The sequence below is a fragment of the Hyperolius riggenbachi genome, chromosome 3, assembly GCF_040937935.1.
Source record: "Hyperolius riggenbachi isolate aHypRig1 chromosome 3, aHypRig1.pri, whole genome shotgun sequence".
NCBI classification, from domain to species: domain Eukaryota; kingdom Metazoa; phylum Chordata; class Amphibia; order Anura; family Hyperoliidae; genus Hyperolius; species Hyperolius riggenbachi.
In genome coordinates, this window is record NC_090648.1 from 239,367,408 (window position 1) to 239,392,155 (window position 24,748).

The 24,748-nt window shown below is 41.8% G+C and overlaps 1 protein-coding gene across 2 annotated transcripts in view; it reads left to right on the top strand.

The window, feature by feature from the left end:
• EXOC4 (exocyst complex component 4) overlaps positions 1-24,748 on the top strand; it is a 552,305-nt gene that overhangs the window by 480,264 nt on the left and 47,293 nt on the right. For both annotated transcript variants that reach the window (XM_068276025.1, XM_068276024.1), the window contains exons 15-16: positions 13,634-13,775; positions 17,288-17,466. In XM_068276025.1, the coding sequence (XP_068132126.1) occupies positions 13,634-13,775; positions 17,288-17,466 (321 nt within the window). The remainder of the gene's footprint in view (positions 1-13,633; positions 13,776-17,287; positions 17,467-24,748) is intronic.

Sequence of the window (24,748 nt, forward strand, 5' to 3'; positions counted from 1 at the left end):
AGGGTTGTGGTATATAAAAAGGAATGGTAATTTTAAAGTGCGGACACTGTAACTGGTGTGGACAATTTAACTACCTAACGACCGCGTCACGGCAATGGGCGTGAACGCGGCGGCAGCCCCAGGACCGCCTAATGCCAATTGGCGTCAGGTTCTGGAGCCGGCTACTGCAGGAGATCGCGCGCAGGCTGCGCGCATCTCCTGCTTGGGGGGCGGAGCCCCGCCCCACCTTCAGTCTCCGAGTGGCGATCGCCGCTTGTGATTAGCATGTAATAGCGCTGCGATCAGCAGCAGTGCTGTACTGGGACACACAGGAGCGATCGGCAGTGATAGGCTGAAGCTGTGATTGGTTGATTGGGGTAGGGAGGGAGGGGGGGAATGTAAAATTATAAATAAAACTGTAAAAAATGAATGAAAACAAAAACATCTGGGGGCGATCAGACCCCACCAACAGAGAGCTCTGTTGGTGGGGGGAAAAGGGGGGGGGGAAATCACTCGTGTGCTGTGTTGCAGCTTGGCCATTTTCACAAAAAAAGGCCTGGTCTTTAGGGGTTTGATCACTGTGGTCCTCAAGTGGTTAAAGAGGAACAGTAATGACATATAGTGGATAGGATACCAAATTTTGCGTTAGTTACCCTGGTTTCAGTATCAAACACTATACATTGCTGTATATTGGTGTATAACCCTGCCCTTCCTGTGGTGCTTAGCCTAAGGAGGCCATTTAATCACACAGCTTGCTGCCCCTAAGCACTCGCTGAGACCAGGTGTTTTCTGCTCATTTCACAATAAACCACAAGCGTGATAAATTTGAGAATGTAAATCAGGGAGAGGAAAGAACTTACAATGGCCAACATTGACTAAATAATTTATAGAGTAATATTGAGTTATATTCAGTAAAATTCTTCTTTAAAGGTGGCCATACATGATTCAGTTTTATTTTATCAAACATCCCATACATCATTCAGTTTTCAAAGCAATCAATCTGATTTTTTTAAACACATCCAATGAGGTTTTTATCGTAAATAAACTGAATAATCGATCAAAAAAGATTATTTTCAATTTTTTTCTCTATTTGATCGTTGTGGTCGTATAAAGGGCAAAATCAAACTATTTGATTGTACCTTGTATGGGCACCTTTAGATTGATTTACCATTTGCCAGAATTAGGACTAAGGAGAAGATTAAATGTTTCATTCATTGTAGAACAAAACAATGTAGTTTATGCAATTTTTTCCATTTTGATGACATCTATGTAGAGAAAACTAGAAGACCTAAAATAATACTTTGTGGAATATTCTTGGTCCATGGGGATGGGCAAGGATGCAATAAGATTAATAAATAAAATGAATAGATAATGTAAGAAAACAATATGAAGTTGAGCTTTCCATTTAACTGGATGATGAGATTTAACAAAAAAAATATCATATATATTTGTTTAAACCAAATGCTTTGAGCAGTTGAGACTTAATGACAGGAATGAGTTGAATATATGTCTTGGAAAGTAATGGAGTTCTCTTTGCTCTATAATAATTAACAGTGCCATCTTTATGGTATACTTGGGATATTGTCAATGTATTTAAAGGACAACTGAAGTGTAAAGAATATGGAGGCTGCCATATTTATTTCCTTTTAAATAATACCAGTTGCCTGGCAGGCCTGATGATTTATGTGGCTGGAGTAGTGTCTGAATAACACCAGAAACAAGCATTCAGCTAATATTGTCAGATCTGACAATAATGTCAGAAACACCTGATCTGCATATGCTTGTTCAGGGTCTATAGCTAAAAGTATTAGAGACAGAGGATCAGCAGGATAGCCAGGCAACTGGTATTGCTTAAAAGGAAATAAATATGGCAGTCTCTATAGCCCACTTGCTACAGTTGTCTTTCAACCATTTCTGCCGCCCGGACGTGATGCACACGTCCGGGCGGCTGCTCTGCTACATTGCCGCGCTTCGGCACGCTCCCTCGTGCGATCGTGGGCACGCCCCCGTGCTGTCCCCCGGTAGCCCTGGGATCAGTGAACGGGAACATGGTTCCCGATCACCGATCCGTGTCCCCAGCAGAAAAACCGAAGTGCTCTTACAAGAGGCTTCAGTCTTTCTGCACGTACAATTTTCCGCGTCATCCTTGTGCTTCCGGTTAGCGAAAAAAAACCTCAAGGTGGCCATCTTGTGGCCAAATAGTAAAACTACATCTACATATTTTTTACATTACAATTTTCACATATAATAACATTAAAAATTAACTGTTTATTTCCCACACCAAAATATCACCCAAATAAAATTTTTAATGGAAAAAAAAATTACAATAAAAAAAAAAGACATAAATAGTTGCCTAAGGGTTTGAACTTTTTAAATATGCATTTGAAGGGGGTGTACTACGAACATTTTTTAAAATTATAAGTTTGTAAATAGTGATGGACGCAAAACGGAAAAAATGCACCTTTTATTTCCAAATAAAATATTGGCGCCATACATTGTGATAGGGACAAAATGTAAATGGTGTCATAACTGAGACAAACGGACAAATAAAATACATAGGTTTTACATATGGTAGCATGGATTATTTTAAAGCTAGAATGGCTGAAAACTGAGAAATAAGGAATTTTTTCCATTTTTTTCTTATTAATCCTGTTAAAATGCTTTTATAAAAAAATAATTCTTAGCAAAATGTACCACCCAAAGAAAGCCTAATTAGTGGCGGAAAAAAACAAGATATAGATCAATAAATTGTGATAAGTAGTGATGAAGTTATTAGCAAATGAATGGGAGGTGAAAATTGCTCTGATGCATAAGGTGAAAAATCCCCGCGGGCTGAAATGGTTAAAGGATACCAGGGCCAAAAGGCTCTGGTAAAAATTGAAGGTGCTGTGGGTAGGGGGGCAAAATCAAATACTTGCTGCGCCTCCTGTTCCTCTCCGTCACTTGCCACTCTCCTCTGTTTAGTCCTGTTCTCCTTGGCGACTCTGTCAACTCCAACCTGCTCCACTGTGGCTGCACAATGATGTCACAGGACAGGAGCTCGCTCGCTCCCCCCATGTCTCCAATCAGTGCGCACACTGGGAAACAGGAGACACGGGGGGAGTGAGCACGATGGAGGAGAACGGGAGGCGTGGCAAGTATTTGATTATGCCCCCCCCTACCCACTGCACCTTCACTTTTTACCAGAGCCTTTCGGCTTTGGTATCCTTTAAAGGGAACTGTAGAGATTCAAAGCTTCTTATTGTAAATAACTTTCGGCAGAATCGGCACTAAGCATCATAACTCATCTCTATCTATTGGAAGTTCTCACAGCTCTTAGCAGATACACAGACCTTAAAGAGGAACTCCAGTGCAAATAATGTAATACAAAAAGTGCTTCATTTTTACAATAATTATGTATAAATGATTTAAGGTGTGTACACACATCAGATAAGTCTTTGGAAAATGAAAAATCACGGACCAATTTTACCCCCTTCCATGTAGTATGAGAGAATATACCTACACAGTCTATTCTATGGATTTTTTGGTTGTAGGTATTATGAATGCTTTGGCTAAAGGAATATGGAAGGTATCATTGCTGTCCTTCTCTTAAATAATGATGCATGAACCTGGCTGTATTAGTAAGCACATATAAGTGCATACCTATGATTTGGCACACGGTAAAGTTAATACACGGCTCCTGCACAAGTCTCGGCGGCGTTAATTACTATTCCCCCTCCAGGGGCCGCCATGGATAGTGGGGGAAAGATGTAATTCGGCTTCCAGCTATTGCTGGTGGCTGAATTACAGTGTTTTTGTAGTAATTTTTGCTCCGTCTTTTGACAGCCTATTACAGCCTATGGTGGCGCCAGCTGCGCCCAAATCGTCTGCGCTGTTTTTTACAGAGCTTGCATATAAGTGTCCTGACTTTTTAAAAATATCTGCCATGCATTTTAAAAGGCAATAAAGATGGCAGTCTCTGTGTTCTCTTACTTTCAGGTTTCCTTTTAAAAGAAAATGACATTTCATGCAACACATAAGGGCAAAAAACAATTCATGACGCACAACATATTTTCACTGAATTATTAATATAGCAGACTGTGGGTGGAAACTGACCTTAAATGAGAGTGACAAACATATTTTAGATGGTGGTGTTGATGATTCTTTTCTTTATGCATTATGTAAATAAAAGGAATACAAATCGTTTTCTCCTTATTCTCATTCATTTCTTCCTGGTGGGTTACAGTCTAAGAAGTATGAAAAACACTTCCGGAGGAGTTATGTCCTCTTTACAATGGCTCATTTCTCGTCTGAATTGATGCCTAGGAGCAGAGGCAGCCCAACAGCACTGCAGGCAGTTATAACAAGACAATTCATTAAGCAGCCGCTGCACACAGGCCGTAAAGAACATTAATTCAGCAAATGAAAAACTAATAGAGTGTTTAGAGGGCTCTTTATCACAAGTGACAGTCCGAACTCTCTCCATCATCACTGTTTACTAAAGTGATGTGGGTGCTGCTTATCACTACTCTTATCTAATGGAATCTTCAGTGCACCTTGTATAGGGCTGTTTGTGTATTTGATTACATCTTCAGAATAATCATGTGGTTTTGTCCCCACTTCATGGCCTGCAAAAATTATAGAGCTTGTACACACAATGCAGTGTTCACATCCAATCAACAAATGATCAGATCATTAATTAATTGTGAATTCTTCTGCTGACCAATTGGACACGACTAAGAAACCACTGTTTTTTGTTGTTTCACAAATCACTGGTGAGGGCAGAATGCGACTGCTGATGTGTGCAGGACAGAGCTGGTCATTATTAGAGGAAGCAGCTGCCGTGGTGTTGGTGTAGCTACATGGTGCACATGGTACCTGTGAGTCTGCCCCTCGTTCCTGATTCAGCCCTGTTCCCTGCCACCAAAAGTTCTTCTCCCCTCTGTGTACCCAGAGGACCTTCAGGGTAAAAAAGGTCAGACAACAGAGTCATTGTACATGTGTTTAAAAAGGTCAGACATCCCCATCAGGGGGGAGGCCGTGATCAAATTGATCGATCACCTGAAACATTGCTTGTGATCTCCTCATGTGCATACAACCTTAATGTTGGAAATACTTTTGTAAATTCATGTTCCGGCTACAAAGAATATGCGTTATGAGTATAAAGTAGGTTTGTGCTGCACATTCACTGCTTACAATCTAAGTATGGCACACCACACATTTACTGACATTAAGATGCAAGTGCAAAAGTAGCTGCCTCTCAAAGCTACTGGGATGAAGGCAATCAAATATATAGTTAGTTATAAAATGTAGTTGTGATGAGAAGTTTTATAACTTTTTTTTTACTGCACCATGATATCTATGATTGAAAATGGATCTCTCTGGTTACATGCCACTATTTTGCTATATCACCTACTGACTTCTTGGATGGGGAATACATCAGTTCAAACTAGTTGTAATGCCCAGGTTTGTTCCTGTGGATATTCTGTGCCTACGTGTCTTTCTGTTTCAAATAAAGGTAACAGCTTTTAGCACTTATCTGAACCTGCGAATCTCTTTCCTGTTGTTCTCTCTGTGACCAGGTTAACCTATTTATTTTGGCGTCTGTGCTCATGGCAAGCCGTTTACCAAGACGTCAGCCAGTTAAAAAGTAATCTGGATGATCTGGGGTTACTAGATGTAACACCACAATATTATTAAATTGCTTACCATATGTCAACATCAAGTACAAGCAAACTACTGTTGTGGTCTCTGTAATACGGCTGATTGGAAGCCTTTTTATCTGTATATTGAAAACATTTCCTTTGATAAATGTACTTCAATGTGTATTAAGACTGTTAAAAGGACAAGTGTAGTGAGAGGAGTATGCCCTGCTGATCTATTTGGCCGCAGTAGTGTTTGAATCACACCAGAAAAAAAGCATGTGGCTAAGCTTGTCAGATCGGACAATAATGTCAGAAACACCTGGGGGTTGATTCACTAAACAATGCTAGTGAATAACGCATAGTGCTACGTGAATTACGTGCATTATTCCATGGTAAAATCACACAGTGCGCGGTATAACTACACATAGCGTGGTAGGGATACACAGCGCACATTACAAATGCACAGCATGCTACAACTAGATAGCACCCATTACTTTAAAGAGAACCCGAGGTGTGTTTAAAGAATGTTATCTGCATACAGAGGCTGGATCTGCCTATACAGTCCAGCCTCTGTTGCTATCCCAAACCCCACTAAGGTCCCCCTGTACTCTGCAATCCCTCATAAATCACAGCCGTGCTGTGAGGCTGTGTTTACATCTGTAGTGTCAGTCTCAGCTGCTCCCCCGCCTCCTGCACAGCTCCGGTCCCTGCCCCCGTCCCTTCCCTCCAATCAGCAGGGAGGGAAGGGATGCAGGCGGGGACTGGAGTTCTGCAGGAGGCGGGGAGAGCAGCAGACTGACACTATAGAGATAAACACAGCCAACTCTGACAAGCTTTTTGTCAGCAGCGTGGGTGTGATTTATGAGGGATTGCAGAGTGCAGGGGGACCTTAGGGGGGTTTGGGATAGCAACAGAGGCTGGGCTGTATAGGCAGATCCAGCCTCTGTATGCAGATAATATTCTTCAAACCCACCTCGGGTTCTCTTTAAGTGCATAGACGTTTACACGCGTAATGTTAACATTTTTTCAGCTGTTTGCCTATATAAACTTTTCTCAACAGCACATGCTTCAGAAAAGTTTGAGATTGGGCAAGTACCGTATATACTCGCATATAAGCCAACCCGCATATAAGCCGACCCCCCAACTTTTACCTAAAAAAAACAGGGAAAACTGAATGACCCCCATATAAGCCGGGGGTAGGAAATGCTGGATTGGTGCAGGCCGCGTGATCCCCCCAGTGTGTCTCAGTATAGCTAGTATAGTGCCCAGTATGGGTAGGTAGTGCCTCAGTATAGCTAGTAAAGTGCCCAGTATAGCTAGTATAGTGCCCAGTATAGCCAGTATAGTGCCCAGTATAGCTAGTAAACTGCCCAGTATAGCCAGTAAAGTGTCCAGTATAGCAAGTATAGTGCCCAGTTTAGCCAGTATAGTGCCCAGTTTAGCCAGTATAATGCCCAGTATAGCCAGTAAAGTGTCCAGTATAGCAAGTATAGTGCCCAGTTTAGCCAGTATAGTGCCCAGTTTAGCCAGTATAGTGCCCAGTATAGCTAGTAAACTGCCCAGTATAGCCAGTAAAGTCTCCAGTATAGCAAGTATAGTGCCCAGTTTAGCCAGTATAGTGCCCAGTTTAGCCAGTATAATGCCCAGTATAGCTAGTAAACTGCCCAGTATAGCCAGTAAAGTGTCCAGTATAGCAAGTATAGTGCCCAGTTTAGCCAGTATAGTGCCCAGTTTAGCCAGTATAATGCCCAGTATAGCTAGTAAACTGCCCAGTATAGCCAGTAAAGTGTCCAGTTTAGCCAGTATAGTGCCCAGTTTAGCCAGTATAGTGCCCAGTTTCAGTTTAGCCAGTATAGTGCCCAGTTTAGCCAGTATAGTGCCCAGTTTAGCCAGTATAATGCCCAGTATAGCCAGTAAAGTGTCCAGTTTAGCCAGTATAGTGCCCAGTTTAGCCAGTATAGTGCCCAGTATAGCTAGTAAACTGCCCAGTATAGCCAGTAAAGTGCCCAGTTTAGCCAGATCCCCCGTCCGCCCGCCCGCAGCTCCCTTCGCGGCCGCCGCTGCTATTACCTCTTCAGCCGGCGGCCGCTTCCTCTACTGCGGGTGCCCCTCTCGCTCTGCTCACCGTGTATCACAGCAGCGCGCCCGGCGCTGCTGCTGTGACGAGGCAGGAGAGAGCGGTTCCCCTGGTAACGGCGACGAGGAAGCGGCCGCCGGCTGAAGAGGTAATAGCAGCGGCGGCCGCGGATGGAGGGAGCAAGCGGGAGGGAGGGAGCGAGCGGGCGGGGGGCGCCGCGGACCACCACCACCACAATAGAGACTCGCATACAAGCCGACCCCCCAACTTTTGACCCCCTTTTTGGGGGTCAAAAATTCGGCTTGTATGCGAGTATATACGGTAAGTGTTGTTTGTATGTGTCCTTTACATTTTTCAGCAGTTTTTGGCATGTGTATTTTTTTCATTGTTTATTTAGTAATTCAATTGTGTTGGTCATATGTACAATGCCAAGAAATCGTAACTTGTATTGATTATATATCACTGTAGGCAATGTAACATGTAGATACTGTGTAGTGTGACTAAAGAATGTGCACTATACCATAATTGCAAGGGCGTAGCAATAGGGGTTGCAGAGGTTGCGACCGCATCGGGGCCCTTGTGCCAAAGGGGCCCCGAAGGGCCCTCCCTATACTACAGAATTACCTCTCTATTGGTCCTGTGCTCATAATAATTACTTCTATAGGTACTTTGAATAGTGGTAATCATTAACAAACTCCTCCCCATCCCCTTCTTGCACCTCTGACACTAGTTGCCATTGGCAGGTTTTGGTGCGTCGTATCAATTGTTATGTATAGAGTGCTTGGGGGGGGGCCCCATTGTAGAATTTGCATCGGGGCCTACAGCTCCTTAGCTACGCCACTGCATAATTGCTTGTAGTGTTATGCCGATAGCGCAGTGTTACACCATGTGCTACTTATGAAATAGCACTGTTTAGTGAATCAACCCCCTGATCTGCTTCATGCTATGTCAGGGTCTATGGCTAGCCCGTTCAGACTGCACGCGTTTCCAGCCTCGTTTTGGAAACGCGTGCGGGTGGCCCGACACGCACGACATCAGACAGTGCATAGAGTGCACTGTCTGATGTTCACACTGCATGCGTTCCGGACCTGTGCGGTCCGGGAACGCATGCTGCACGCAGATTTTGCAAAAACGCGCGGCTGTCCCATTCACTTTTCAGTGATGGGATCAGCCACGCAACGCATACAAACGTGGATGGCGTGCGTTCGTACGCGTTGCGTTCCGCATGCGTGGCCGTCCGCATTTTGTAATGTGAACCGGCCCTTAAGTATTAGAGGCAGATGATCAGCAGGATAGCCAGGCAACTTGTATTGCTTAGAAGGAAATAAATATGGCAGCTTCCATAGCCCGATTGCTACAGTTGTCCTTTAATACTAAATGTGTACTTATGTTAAGTTTCTATGCACATGACATCACACATATAGTGCAGGATGGCGGCAAGAACTTCATTACGCTTTAAACACCCATATAGGCTTTGTTGTGGGATACAAAAAAACATTTGGTTTAAAATTGTTGGGTAATTTGATTAATCATATTTTTCATTTTTCATGAAATATAGCTGTTTTCCAGTTAAAGGTTCTGTTTTTTTTTTTTTTTTTTTTTTTTAATACCTAGTCACATTACCATTTTAATGTTATTGTAAAATTATTTTGTGTTCTGGAGGAGTGTGACTTGTCTTAAAATGTTACATACTCCTTATTTTTTCACAAGCAAGTTTTCCTAGGGCTTGAATAAAACATGCTTAATTTCATTTGTCGGGAAGAAGCTGGTGAGAAAAGGCTCAAATCAAATATTGTTGGTTTGCGATTAACAATCGAGAATTGTAAGAAATGACACACAGATTGCCTGTGGCACCTATATGTGCTTGCCATTCATCCTTCCTAACAAACCTAATTATTATTAAAACATGATAAATGAATTATAAATTACATAGCGCTAGAAATCTGAAATGGTTCTTAGTAAAGTTTGCCTCAAACACAGCCATAATTAAAAACAAACATTTGCTCCTTTTGTGCCTTTGACAGTAGTGTACACTTTCTTCTCAGTTCAACTTTTAGTGCATTCACTTCAAGGAGTTAGTCATTCTTCCTCTGTTTTTTCATCCTCTTTCAATCAAATACTCCTGTACCATATTATGGTGTAAAATATTTGCTAATATAATATTTAGGGACGCTTTCTAATAGTTTAAGATAATTGTGCTATTACTTATTGAGGACAGGTCCACCCTGAACTAAAACTTTATCTAGGGATGGATGCTGATGACCTGAATCACTCCTTGACCTATTATATCTCTCAGGACTGTGTCAGAGAATTCCAAGTACCAGAGTTCCTAGCTAAGCACTCTGTAGCATGTAGGTTAATATGCATAGGCTGTAGAAGAGTGGAGAACATCTAAGCTAGCCCGGACTGTCCCAGAATGAGTACACCCGCGTATTATGCTCTGCACGTTTCTTGGGACTGTCTCACTTGCAAACATGTCAGCAAACGTATGTACTAATCACATAAACCTTTCCGGTATACTGAGCTAAGGGTCCTCATGCTGTCATCTTTGTTCCCTGATTAGTTTGCCCTGTATAACTTGCAGCTGACAAACATTTGCCACTGGCTTTTGGGAAAAGTGTGTATCATATAGTGGCTTCACCATTCATGACTAGATTTCTAATTTTGTTCATAACCTTGTAAGCCCATAGGTTATGGTCTAGTTCCATGAACAGTAGTGCAAATTGTCACAGTAGAACCTGCATTTTGCAGCACTAGAATTTAGAAATTTACATATGTTTCGTGTATAAGTCCCCTCTATTATTTTCTTTAACAAGCTATACCCAAATTTCTAGACTTATAGTCAAGTATATAAGGAATCTGCCTTTTCTTATCAACTTTGAGGAGAAGAATAATTATGACTTAATCTCCTACGTACACACACCTTCTGAACTTGGCCGTGTCCGATGATAGCAATGGCTACGGGCGAGAATCATGAGTCAGAGCAGTGTGTGTACAGTGGCCATGCATCATCTAAAGTGCCGGCATGCTGAACTCTTACCGATCCCCGATGCCTGAGCACCTCAAGATCGCATTGTTCTCCCCGCTCCCCTGATGACATGTCTGTACAGAGTCAGCAATCCTCTGTCACCCGGCAGGGATTGGTACACAATCCCTTGGGCGACAGAGATCTCCCAAGGAGTTCCCTGTGTGTACAGGGTTTAAGTAATGTAGCTCTAGATGTGCAAGGAGCTGCCGCCATGGTTTTTACACTCCCACAAAGACTCATTCTTATAACATTCTAGGCCTTCGGTGAACAAACTGTATTTTATTACGGACCAGTCCTTCACACCACTCGCATACAAAACACAGCACCCAATGGACCACTGAGGAATAAAATTACACGCTGCGTGTATCTCACCCAATCAGATAAATACTGTGTATGACATTGTTTGGAGATCTTATTAGTCAGTATGGTGATATTGCACTGGTGGTTGCAGCTCAGTGCTGTTCACATTGCACTCAGCCTTTGGCTCAATTGGCACTGGCATGGCTGACAGAATGCTGCTGTGAGTTATCGTTTACTGTGTAGGTCTGTGTGTTTCTGAATGAACATCAGCTTTATAATACACATCATTTTACATATCTCACTACTATCTCAAATCTTAAAAAAAAAAAAAAAAAAAAAAAGGATTTTCATCTCCCTTTAAAGAAAAAAAAAGTAGAGTCAAAAATGTCAGTGCCCACTGTTCTTAAAAATCTTAAATAAATTGTTATTAAGGCAGTGCGGCACTTCTGGTTTTCTGTAGAAAGTAAAGAGTCTATAGAGGAACATTATTCTGTCATAGGAAAGACAGAATAAAAAGAGGGACAGCACACTCAGCCAAGTCAGGGGTGTTAACGTTGCAAAGTAGAGGAATGTAGTGAACTAAAATTGCCATCATCTGGTTAGTACTTATTTAGTGTTTGCGTAATGCTGACTAGGGATGATCGGAACCAGCAAATTCCATTCCGCCGGAAATCACGGATTCCGTCAGTGTTAAATTCCGTCGCTATGATAATTCCGCCGGATTTGTATGATGTTCCGCGGAATTCCGGATTCCGTCAGAATTTTTTTTTAAAAAATCTCTCTCTCTCTCTCTCTCTCCTCGTCCTCCTCCTCCTCCCAGAGGGAGGAGGGTGTCATCTTCCAGAGCATTGTAGTTTTTCAAAAGCCAGCTTACATGCCTTGGCCAGGAATTGAACTCAGCCAGCTTACGTGCCTTGGCCAGGAATTGAACTCAGGCCGGGTATCGAACCCAGGTCGTAGTGTGTAGTAGGTATCTGACTTATCCACTAGACCACCAACCATACTACATGCTAAAGCCAGCCTAGCATGCACTATTATGATCAATCCAATAGAAAAAGTAGCATGCTTAAGAATTTGTACTTTTTTAAAAGCCAGCTTACATACCTTTGCTGGGAATTGAACTCAGGCTGGGCCGGGAATTGAACTCAGGCTGGGCTGGGAATTGAATCCAGGTCGCAGTGTGTAGTAGGTGTCTGACTTACCCCCTAGACCACCAACCATACTACATGCTAAAGCCAGCCTAGCATGCACCATTCTGATCAATCCAATAGAAAAAGTAGCATGCTTAAGGATTTGTACTTTTTCAAAAGCCAGCTTACATCAGGTAGGAAGTCTAGTGCGGACGTATAAGTACACTGCACAGGGTGAGCCAAATGACGGCTCACCTGCTGCTTTTCAAATTCCCAGTGGTGTGAAATACTATTCCCCCTCCGAGTCGTCGCAACTCGGAGGGAGATGTAATTTGGGGTCCAGCGGTTTACTCTTACGCCCTGCACAGTATAACATTACTGTTATGGGGCACTTAGTTTCGGCACACCTGATCTGAAAAGGAAAATGAAGACTGACATATGGATTTACTTTTAACAATGCAAACTGCCTGCCTGGCCAGCCTTAGACCCTGAACAAGCATATGCAGATCTGGTGCTCTGAATGAAGGCTGACTGGATTAGCCACATGCTTGTTTCAGGTGAGTGTTTCAGACATTACTGTAGCCAAATAGATAAACAGGTGCCAGTCAACTGGTATTGTTTAAAAAATAAATAGGGCAGCCTCCTTATCCCTCTAAGTTCAGGTATACTTTGTTAGTTTTACCATTTACAGTGAAAAGTTATAAAATCTTTTGGCTGGGCTGTAGATTATATCATAGTGATGCCAATTTCTCTTTTGCAGTGTTCTTCATTGGGGCATGTTGGGATTTTTCACTGTACATTTTCCACATCTTCTAATGCTACTGTGCAATAAGCATAATAAACAAAGTTCCCCAACTGTCCCATTACCATGGATTTATGTGATTATTGTACCAATGTGTAAACATAGCAATAAGTGAAAAAATGTATAGAAAGATGTGTATGATACATTAAAGATGCAGATCCAATATGTCTAAATTCCTTTCTGTACAAAGTTGAAAACCTGAGTCATGCAGACTTTGTGATCAGTAGTAGATCTGGCGGTACAAGGACTCATCTGTTCCTTGATCTTTCTGAAGCTAGAATAAATCCATTGAAAACTGAGTTTTATGGTGGCAATTAACGATACGGTTCTTTGGACGATCAATTGATCAGAAACAGGATAGCAGCTATCTAATTCGATCAAATTAATGGAAGCAATCTGAAAAATTGATCTGTGCAATCAATATCACGATCGAATTGAAGAATCAAGTGTCCCAAAAATCATATCGTTAACGGCCACCTTTAGATTGACTACAGTCGGGAACATTTTAAAAACAGAGGTTGGAAATGTAATGAGTTTTCACCTACTGCTTTCACGAAGTTGTGGATACCTAATTGATGAGTATATGTGTGTCATATTTACTGCATTGTAAAGCAAATGCCTGCCTACTACATACAATATTCATTTAGGATTTAACCGTAACGGTTTACTTGATGCTTTTCCTCTTCATTGTAGCTATGTCTCCTGGGTCAGAGAGTCTTACCAGTGTGGATATTCCGGCTGTTTCAGAAATTATTCTGCAGACTTTGAATGAGCTAGCTAAATCCTTCCAGGACATGTCTGATCGTTGTCTCCTGGTTTTGCACTTGGAAGTCAGGTTAGTTTTACATGCTTTTCACTCAAATGTATGCCGTTCTGTGGTCTTTCTTCTATCTTGACAAATCATAGCTAATCAAATCTTAACAAGAAAATACTGTACAGCTCCCCAAAGCATCATCTTCTTTACATGAACTATGCAGGCAGTCATGACGATGGACTGATGCAAGAAGGCACAACTGATGCTACATTGTTGAGCACCAAATATCGTAGTAGCTTCTCTACCGCCAGAAAAGAATGGGACTGTTGGAGACCATGAAGCAGTTGTCATTCTCATTATTGATACATGCACTGAAGAATAAAAGAAGGATTTAGCTCTGAAAGCCCAGGTAGCTTGGTGTGCTAACTGAATCTTGGACTTTTGCGGATACTACGGGTTTTGCTTTGCACCTAGGTTATGCACCCAACCAAACGATAAGATTTACCACTCCAAACCATTTATTTTTTACCACCAGAAAAGAGGTAAAAATGAATTTAGTGATATTTAAAGATTCTTATAAATATAATCTCAAATTTTGAATTGGTCGAGAAAGCAGTAATGTGAAGTTTTGGGCATGTATCCAGGCATCATGACAGCAATTTCAACAAGCTTTCTCTCAGCTAGCATTGAGCTTTTTTTTCTTGATGAATTTAAATTTAATTTTGGCATAGGAGCCAGTCATACCTCCCCAGTCCCCCATGGTGATGCCTACAATTATCAGATGATCCCATTTCTACTTGTACCAGATCAGCAAGGCTGTTCATGTACGCCCTTTCCTCTCACTTATGAAATCCTTACTGCAGTGATAACATCAGGATGCTATTCAGATGTGGCACAGAGACAGGCTTAAAGAGGAATTCCAGTGAAAATAATGTAATAAAAAAAGTGCTTCATTTTTAAAATAATTATGTATAAATGATTTAGTCAGTGTTTGCCCATTGTAAAATCTTTTAAATCCCTGATTTACATTCTGACATTTATTACATGGTGACATTTTTACTGTTGGCAGGTGATGTAGCTGCTGCATGTTTTTTGGCAGTTGTAAACAGCTATTTCCCACAATGCAGCAAGGTTCACAGACCGTAAACTGCCAAGAGTACGTACTCAGAATTTCTTTGTGGGAGGGGTTTCACCACAATATCAGCCATACAGCGTCCCCTGATGGTCTGTGAAAAGCAATAGATTTCTCATGTAAAAGGGGGTATCAGCTACTGATTGGGATAAAGTTCAATTCTTGGTCGGAGTTTCTCTTTAACCTCCTTAGCGGTATGGACGAGTTCAGCTCGTCCATTACCGCCGGAGGGTGCCGCTCAGGCCCTGCTGGGCCGATTTTATTCAAATAAAAAGGAGCACACGCAGCCGGCACTTTGCCAGCCGCGTGTGTTACAGGATCGCCGCCGTGAGCAGCGGCGAAAGAGGGTCCCCCCAGCCGCCTGAGCCCTGCGCAGCCGGACCAATCAGTTCCGGTCAGCGCTAAGGGCTGGATCGGAGGCGGCTGACGTCAGGACGTCGGCTGACGTCCATGACGTCACTCCGCTCGTCGCCATGGTGGCGAGGAAAGCAAAACAAGGAGGGCCGCTCATCGCGGCCCTACTTGTTACTTCTGATCGCCGGAGGCAATAAGAAGTATGCGTCAGGAGCGCCCTCTAGTGGGCTTTCATGCAGCCAACTTTCAGTTGGCTGCATGTAATAATTTTTTTTTTTTTATAAAAAAAAAAAAAAAACTCCCGCAGCCGCCCTGGCGATCTTAATAGAACGCCAGGGTGGTTATCATAAAAATGTGTCAAAGCCTCTTAAGATTGTTATAATGTACTATTTGGCCTGTTTTATACTGGGGGCCTTTTGCAGTCCATTTGTGATTGCAACAAAATCGCAAAACACAAGAGCACCAGAAATACAATAGATATCGCACGGCATGTTTTATACAACTGCGATCTGTTTTTGGTCACAATTTTATTTATATAGCACCAACATCTTCTGTAGCGCTGTACAATGTACAAAAACATACAGTAATGGGGAGCATAGACTCTCTTGTGTTCCTAGACATAGGACACTGCTTGTGTTCCTAACCTTCAGTAAAAAATCACAAAACCCAATCATAGGGAAATCACATTGTAAAACTGCATTGCATTGCATTTGCGATTGTGTTATGAGATTTGCAGTATAAAACAGCCCTTCATGTTTGATTTTGAAATTTTACTGCTCAAACTTGTATTGAAAATTCATAATATTTATTGTGAAGTCTCCATGGGGACTACTGCATGTATTGTTTGTGAAAAGTTTCACTGCTTATCCCAATTTGAAGTGACTGCATAAACACCTGTATTGGTAATTCCACCACTCAGAACCATGAAACTAAAGTCAAAATCCAGCGATTTATTTTATCTTGGTTGTAGTGAGAAAGATTTAGAATCTTTGTCAGTGTAATACTGCTGGCTGCACCTCAGCTGGGGACACCTTTCCTCACTTCCTGTTCTGCTGACAGCAAGGGCTCTGATTTGAGCCTATGGTGGAAGGAAATGACTGCCAACAGTAAAACCTGACAAAGGGTTAACTTATTTCCCACTCTGTCAAAAAACAAAACGTTTGTTTCATGACCATCTCTGTTCCTCTAGAGAAGATTTAACTACTTGCTGTCTAGACAGTAAGTGAGAAAATTTATCCTCAGCAAGTGTTGCAGTAAAAACCCCAATGAGGATGTAAATGTTTCTTCCTTTAGAGACTAAAAAAAAGGTTCAGATATAGTTGCATTTTAATGTTTGCTGTGTTATTTTATTTGGTGAACTTTGTTTTCTTTCTGCTACATATTTTCATTTTTCATAGTTGTGTAGTTGCTGTTTTCTTTGTTATACTCTGCAAATAGATTCATTCTCTTTAGTAGTTTTAGCCACATAGCATAACTTTGGGTAAAGGTTGCAGTCATCATGTTAAGCTCCTGTTTGCTGCAGTGTTGCCCAAAACATTTATGTTACAAGTTCTCTATAATAGGGAGGTCTCTGAAAAGTTCATCCAGGAAAGCGTCTGCAAAGCGTACGAGTAATGTGGCAGGCTGAGAGGCATTTGACATTTTGCGTGCGACCTAGGGGGTCAGGCTTTCATAAGAGAGCTCCCTTTCTTAGTGCTTGGAATTAACAGACTGAGCAGATTGTACTATGGAGGCATCAATCACAGTCTTTATTTTTCAGGTGATCTTTGAGAAATCTAATGCAGGTAAATTAAAATCTGTCGTAGCAACATGGCGGGGGTTATGGAAAATGTGACCTCTGGCACTATGTCCTTAAAAGCAGCTAGAAATGAAAATTTCCTTCAGCAGCAAAACATTATTTGACCCTAATGCTGTGCTTTACTGAAAGTAAGTGTTTTATGTTAGTGCTTGCATGGGATTTACAGCATTTAATCAAAGGGCTTTTATGGAGAAAAAAGGAGAGTGCAGAAAATGACATTTGAAAGACGGCTGTAAAAAAGTCAAGAACAAGATATCTTATATAGCATTATAATTCGCTCATCTTTCTAATGTGCGTTCTTTTCCCTAGAGTTCACTGCTTCCATTATCTCATACCTTTGGCCAAGCAAGGGAACTATGCTATTGTAGCTAATGTGGAAAGCATGGATTACGACCCTCTTGTTGTTCGCCTGAATAAAGATATAAGTGGCATAGAGGAGGCTATGGGAGCCAGTCTGCAGCAGCACAAGTTCCAGTACATCTTTGAAGGTAAACGTGTAGGATTTCATCTACACTGAGCTCAGGAATTCATAGAAAATTACATTTAAAATATTCCACATTTCCAGCTTACTAGATATTACTTTTATCTTCAGAGTTCTGCAGCCTATATTAAGTTTCTGGCTAAATGGGATTTTCCAAAGCTTAGCTGAAAGGAAACTTGAAGTGTGAGGGATATGGAAATGAATGTTGATTTAAAGCTATGCAGTTGTCTGGCTTGTGCGGCTTTTCTTTCGACTTCATAAAATCATACAGATGCAACATGTGACTTGGATGAAGCCAGTAGAATCTGAATACCTGACTTGCATGTTTCTTATGGGTCAGCAATTCAGAATGTATTGGACACACTGCCAAATATTTTTTTTTTTTTTTTATGTGCAAAAAATTGAGTGGAAAAAATTGATTTGAGTAACCAATAGTAATGTAGTAATGCTATCATCAAACTCTGCCTGATTCCAGCTTGTTTCTCTCACCCTAACACCATAACCAAGTCAGTCTTCAATAGGAACCATTCTGAACGCTCAGTTCATTTATCTTCATTCAGGGAGTACATAATATAAATTTGACATTGCGTTTTTGTTTTGTTTTTTCCCAAAAAAAATTCAATTTCTACCTGGATTTAGCTACCTTTGGGGTAAAAAAAAATAAAAAATCATGTAACCGTTTCTCAGCAATGTTTTTGACATTCACTGGTGAATGGTTTTTCTACTCGTCCAGGCAGAATTTATTCAGCTGTGCAATGTTTAAAGCACATCTGAAGTGAGAGGGATATGGAGGCTGCCATATTTAAACAATATTTTTAAACAATGCAAGCTGCCTGACTGCTCTGCTGATCCGCTGCTTCTAATACTTTTGGCTGCAGATCCTGCACAAATATGCTGATTAGGTGCTCTCACTGAAGTCTGACTGGATTAGCTGCATGCCTGTTTCAAGTGTGTGATTCAGACACTACTAATGCATGAAAGTTCAGCAGGACACTAGACAACTGGTATTGTTTAAAAGGAAATAAATATGACAGCCTCCATATACCTTTCACTTCAGGTGCCATTTAAGGGACTTTTTCATGGATGTCCTATTTCACCAATAAAAGTCATCTGTGGTTCCTGGTTCCAGAAGTCCTTGCCTCTGCCTAGCTCCTCATGAGGTATACTTAGTCTTGCCCTGATGTTCTTTCTGGATATCAAAACTTCCATTCTGGAACATCTCACAAGTAGATGTAATCAGCTGTTTTCTAATGCTAGACTTCTGCACTTTGTCATCAGCAGTGCTGAGAACTACCTATAGAACGCATGATAAATGCAGTCTCCACTGGCTTCAGACAGCCATGTTTGATAATTTAAGGCACATATACAGCATGCTGCGTTTAAAGTAACACAATGTGAAGTGACAGACATCCTGAAATGCTCATAAAGAACTGACTGCATTCATGACACAATGGGGTTGATGCATGAATCAGCGGTTATATTGCTGTGCGCAGATGGTGCACGGCAGTTTTACCGTTACTACCGCCAGTAGTGTACCCTGAGTTATGCCAGTAGCCTGTGGTACTCGAGTACTGTGAGCCTTGCTACAGTGACGCACATTAGTAATGAACATTAATATTTATTGTATTTATAAAGCGCCAACATATTACGCAGAGCTTACAAGCTAAGGGGAGGGTAGATGGATGCACTAGGTAGGGCTGTAGAATAAATATTCAGTAGAGAGTTACTGTGTGGTGGGGGGGGGGGGGGGGTAGGTCATCTTGAGGAGGTGGGTTTTGATGGCTTGCTTGAATGTGTTGAATGAAGGGGCAAGTCGGTTACCAAAGCAACACTCACTTTACTAGAGTACGGTGGGTTGCGCTAATACCATAACTCGCGATACACTGCTGGGAATAGTAACTGCTATATTGCCATTACTGCTGCTTCTCGCATCAACCCATTGTGTTTAGCCCTAATTGACATGTTTTATGAGCTTTTGCTAATAATTTCAAATGGCATTTTCACCATTGCTTTCGGCTGGAGCTTTTTGGAGCTTGAAAAAGGAGTGCCAAACACATGATTGACAAGAGATAAATGTGAGAAAGTTGCTACGCTTAAAGGAATCATCAGCCAAAATACGATACCCCCCGATCTACTTACCTATGGCTTCCTCCAGCCCCTTGCTGCTGATACGTCCAGTACTGCAGCTCCGCTCCCAGCCGCCGACCTCGAGGCCGTCCTCTACTGCGCCTGCGCGAACGCTGCTGTCAATCACTCGCAAGTAGTGTGGATTGTACTGTGTAGGTGCAGAACTACTGCGTCTGCGCAGTAATCTCCACGCCATATGCCAGTGAATGACAGCGGCTGTTGCACAGGCGCAGCAGCTGCGCACCGGCATCTGCACCGGCGGGGACTACCGGGCTGGAAGCGGAACTGCGACACTGTGCGTATCGGTGGCAAGGGGCTGGAGGAAGCCCCACGTAAGTAGATGGGGAAGCTTATTTTGGCTAATAAATTCTTTAAGGCTTCCAAGAACACAGAGGAGATTTTTTTTCCTGTCACCTTGGTTTCTACTTACAGCCTGAAACTGCTATGACAGCCTGGTCTGGGCAAGTTAACAATTGTTTGAAGTGTTTTCTAATTATTAGTGATCAAATCCAAACAGCAAAATTGATGTCCATTTGTTTGACCGCATTTTTAAATCACTTTCAAGACTCCTATGGATCCACAACCTTTTTCTGTAAAGAGAATTTTGAATTTAGTCATGGTCATTCCAAACTCTCTAACAACGAAGAAAAAAAAATAAGTGGGTTGAGATTCCAATAAGTCAGTTTCTACCCAGATCAAATTTTCTAGTTATTTGATCCTGATGTAGTGCAGCTGATACTAATTTTTTAGGTATATGATGTTATTATTGATGTAAGGATGTACATTTCCACATTCAGATTTTACCTTTTTGTTTATTTAAATTACATTATAGACTTTAAAATGTATATGGTGCATAATATTTGCTTTATTCGCCTTTTGTTGCTCAAAATATTTTTAAATGAACTTGAAATTCTTGTTTTGTTTGTTTGCTAAGACAGAGGTTTGCAGCTGCCTGGTAACCACAACTTGAAAAAGATTGACTTTAGCCTAAAGTAAAATTTTCAGACAGAAAGAGATATGCTTGCTGCAGTGTTCCCAACAATCACTCTCCCATTCCCTTGTCTTCCCCACCCCTTAACCACTTCACCTGTCAATGCTCTTGGTTTTCATTTGCCAATAACTTTTTCAATACTTATCACAACAAAATGATATATATCTTGTTTTTATCCCACAGATTAGGCTTTTGGGGGTGATATTTGTTTTCAGTAATAACCCACACAGTTTATCTGCCTTTTTGTCCTGGTTATCACAAGGTTTGAATTATATCCCTAGTACAAAGTATAGTGACAATATATTATTTGGTAATAAAGGTGTATATATTTCTATGTTGTGGTTTTCATTCACTCATTGCACACTACCAATGATTACAAGCCCTTATTAACAAAAATAACAGTAAATACACCCCAATGGCATACATATTTAAAAACTGCGGCCCTGAAGTAACTGTTTATGCATTCTATTTTCAATTCTGTCACTTTTGGTTTTTTTTTACAAGTGTTTTATTTGGTACAAAGTATATGAAAATAACAATTTGATTGCTTCTCGTTTAGTTTGCAGCTAAAAAAAATTCAAATGTCACAGGCCTCAGATCTCAAACACCACAAATTCTATTCTTTTGCTTGTCACGATTAAAATGATACCCTATATACATAATCAGATAGATTTTTGGCCATGCAATACACACTTAACCATAAGCAGCACCAATTGATTTTTCAAGACCATTTTTTGCACCAAAAGAAATAGTCATTCTTTCTTAGAAAAGCCCATGGAGTGTCTGAACAGTAAAAAAAAGCCATAAATGTCACCATTCTGAATACTGGAGACGAAGGCCTACTCAAACATACATAATTTGTAACATTTGTACTTATGCGGTTTTGCTAAAATTGTACCATAACTTTGAAAATTTTATTTTTTTTACAGTTTTTTTTTTGTTTGGCACACAAAAAAATTTGAATGACTTAGGCCTCAGCTCTCAAACATCAAATTTTATTCTCTCACTTGTCACGGTTAAAATGATACCCTATGTACACAACCAGATAGCTTTTTGGCCTCGCAATACACTGTTAACCATGAGCAGCACCAATTGATTTTTCAAAGCCATTTTTGCACCAAAAGTAATAGTCATTCTTTCATAGCAAAGCCCCATGTAGTGTCTGAACAGTCAAGAAAAGCCATACATGTCACCATTCTGAAAACTAGAGACCCAGCCCTACTCAGATATACATATTGTTTAACATTTGTACTTATGCGGTTTTGCTGCAATTGTACCATAGCTTTATGGTAAATTACATAGGCCTCATCTCTCAAACACGCCAAATTCTATTCTCTTGCTTGTCATGGCTAAAATCATAACCTATATACATAATCCGTTTTCCGGATTTTGGGCACATGGTAGACTGTAAACTACCAGTAGCACTAAAGGCCCTTTTTTTTCACCAAATGTAACTTTATCAAAGGCCCTGGAGTGACAGAATGGAATAATCCCCCTGGAGTGTTCTGCACATGCGCAGTACTATATTTTCTCCTACTGTGCATGCGCAATACACTCACCGAGGCGGGAGCATGATCAAGGATGCACACACCCAGGGCCGTGCAGTCACCGGCGAGTGGCTCTGTCGCCGGAATTGAAAGCAAGCCACTGCAGAGCCCAGAGGATCGTTCCAGGACATTGCAGGTACAGGGCGGCTGCAGGGGGCTGGTAGAAGCCCCAGTTAAGTGAAACTCTTTTTAATGTTTGGTTAAGGTCCCCTTTAGGCAGGGAACACACAGAATGGCAAAACGCGCACAATTTTACAGTGCACATGCACCTGCTTCAGCATGTGCACACTCCCGCACGTGCTCTTTAAGGCAAGGAACACTCTTGTAGGGCCGTTTGCCCCTGCGATTCCCGGGGCTTCGTCGGCTGTTGCTTTAATGTTTAACGCAAACGTTTTTCCTTGAACGATTACGCATTTCTGCGTTTGCGGTGGCATGTACTGTATACAAACATGTGTTGTGTGGAAAAAAGCAAAAAGCTGTGTGATTTAAAAATGTGCGGAAGTTAAGGTTCCCTTTAGGTAGGGAACACACTAGATGCGTTTGTGCGCATTTTCCCATGGATGGCAAAACACACACGATTCTACAGGCTATTGAAGTCAATAGCCTTGGTTTTCCACGCATTGCTAAATTACACAGCTTTCTGCTTTTTTCTGCACGACGTGCACGTTCGCGTAATGTGCATGCTATCAGAAGTGTGGAAATGTTCCCGGAAAAACATACACGTTAAACGTGAACGCAAAAGCTGACAGAGACCTGGGAAATCACACGGAAAATGGCCCTGCAAGTGTGTACCCTGCCTTAAAGACCAGGTGCGAGGTGAAAAAAAAAGATCTATTTACCTGGGGCTTCCTCCAGCCCCTGGCAACTTATCTGTCCCTCTCCGCAGTTCTGTCTCCGTTGCAGATGCCGACCTCGTCAGGTCGGTATCTTTTGTGCCTGCGTGAGCACTTGGCTGCGAGCGCTAGGCCGTGATGCCCGTGATCATGCTTACGTGGCCTGGAGCATATTGCCCAGGTGCAGGAGTACTGCGCAGAACGCTCCAGGCCACTTGAGCGAGCGTGAGCGCAAGCAGCGCGGCCACACGCTCGCACAGGCACAAGAAGATGCTGAACTGGCAAGGTCGGCATCGGAAGGGATCCTATGATGCTAGAGCTGCAGCAAGGGACAGATAGGCTGAAAGAACCCCAGGTTATCACTTTTAAAGGGACTCCGAGCAGTGCAGAAACTATGGAAAGATGCATATCATTTTAAAGAGAAACTCCAACCTAGAATTGAACTTTATCCCAATCAGTAGCTGATACCCCCTTTTACATGAGAAATATAATGATTTTCACAAACAGACCATCAGGGGGCGCTGTATGACTGATTTTGTGCTGAAACCCCTCCCACAAGAAGCTCTAAGTACCGCGGTACTCTGGGCAAATTGCCACAATGTAACAATGTTCACAGACAGGAATTAGCTGTTTACAGCTGTCTCTAACAGCCAAAACAGCTAGGAGCAGCTACATAACCTGCCCACAGTAGAAATGTCACCATGTAATACATGTCAGAATGTGAATCTGGGAGAGGAAAGATTTTACAATGAGCAAACACTGACTAAATTATTTATACATAATTATGGTAAAAAATGAAGCACTTTTTTTACTACATTATTTTCACTGGAGTTCCTCTTTAAAGCTCTCTTTCTCCTCTTCCCATTGATATATAAACCGCCGCCCTACACCTTTTAGTTTTTGCTATTTTCGCGAGCGAAATTGCAGCGGAAGCGATTTCGATTGCGAAAATAGAGAAGACTAAAAGGTGTAGGGTGACGATTTAGGTGTCGTCAGAAAGAGGCGAAAGAGAGCTTTAAAATGATATCCATCTTTCTATAGTTATATTGTATTACACAGGGTGACTTTTTCTCAAAGTCAGCAGCTCCATTCAGCAGCTTGCCCAGAAGAAGCCGCTCTTTGCGGCGAATCGCGACGGCTCCTGCACGCTTGCCCTCCTGTCCAGCTCCACCGGTAAGCCTCTCCTCTTCCCGCACTTACACTACACGGATTTCCGTGACGCTGTGTTCACAGCCCTTAACACCCCCCTTTCCGCACTTTGGGAGTCAGACTTGGCTCCTGCATGCATGTCCTTTTGTCCTGCTTCTTGGGAAGCTCTCCTCACTCGTGTACACACGTTACTTGGTACCTCCACACTGTGGGCACCAGCATCCCACTTTTCCTACTCCTTGCTAGACAGACTTGGCACAGGGAATAGATACTGTCATCCCCTTTCTACACCAGTCTTTTCACCCTGTTCATTCCCTACAGGTGATCCAGCTACACTCCATTTTCACTCCTAGCCTCTCCCTCACCTTTTCATTTACCGGTGTGTTTTGCTGCACAGCTTGTAATATTCATGTGCATATACTTGCTTATGACTGACATTATTGTTCATTGAGGGCATTGTTATTCACATTGTGCTCTTGTTTTTATGGTTTTATCAACTGTATGGTTCAGTAAAGGCTATTTTATATTTTTCTATATATTTGGTGGTGCGGTTTTTGTAGGGCCATTCCTTTTTCTTCTCCTCAGTGCTATTTAGGAAAAAGTTGCTCTTGTAATACAATATAACTATGGAAAGATGGATAT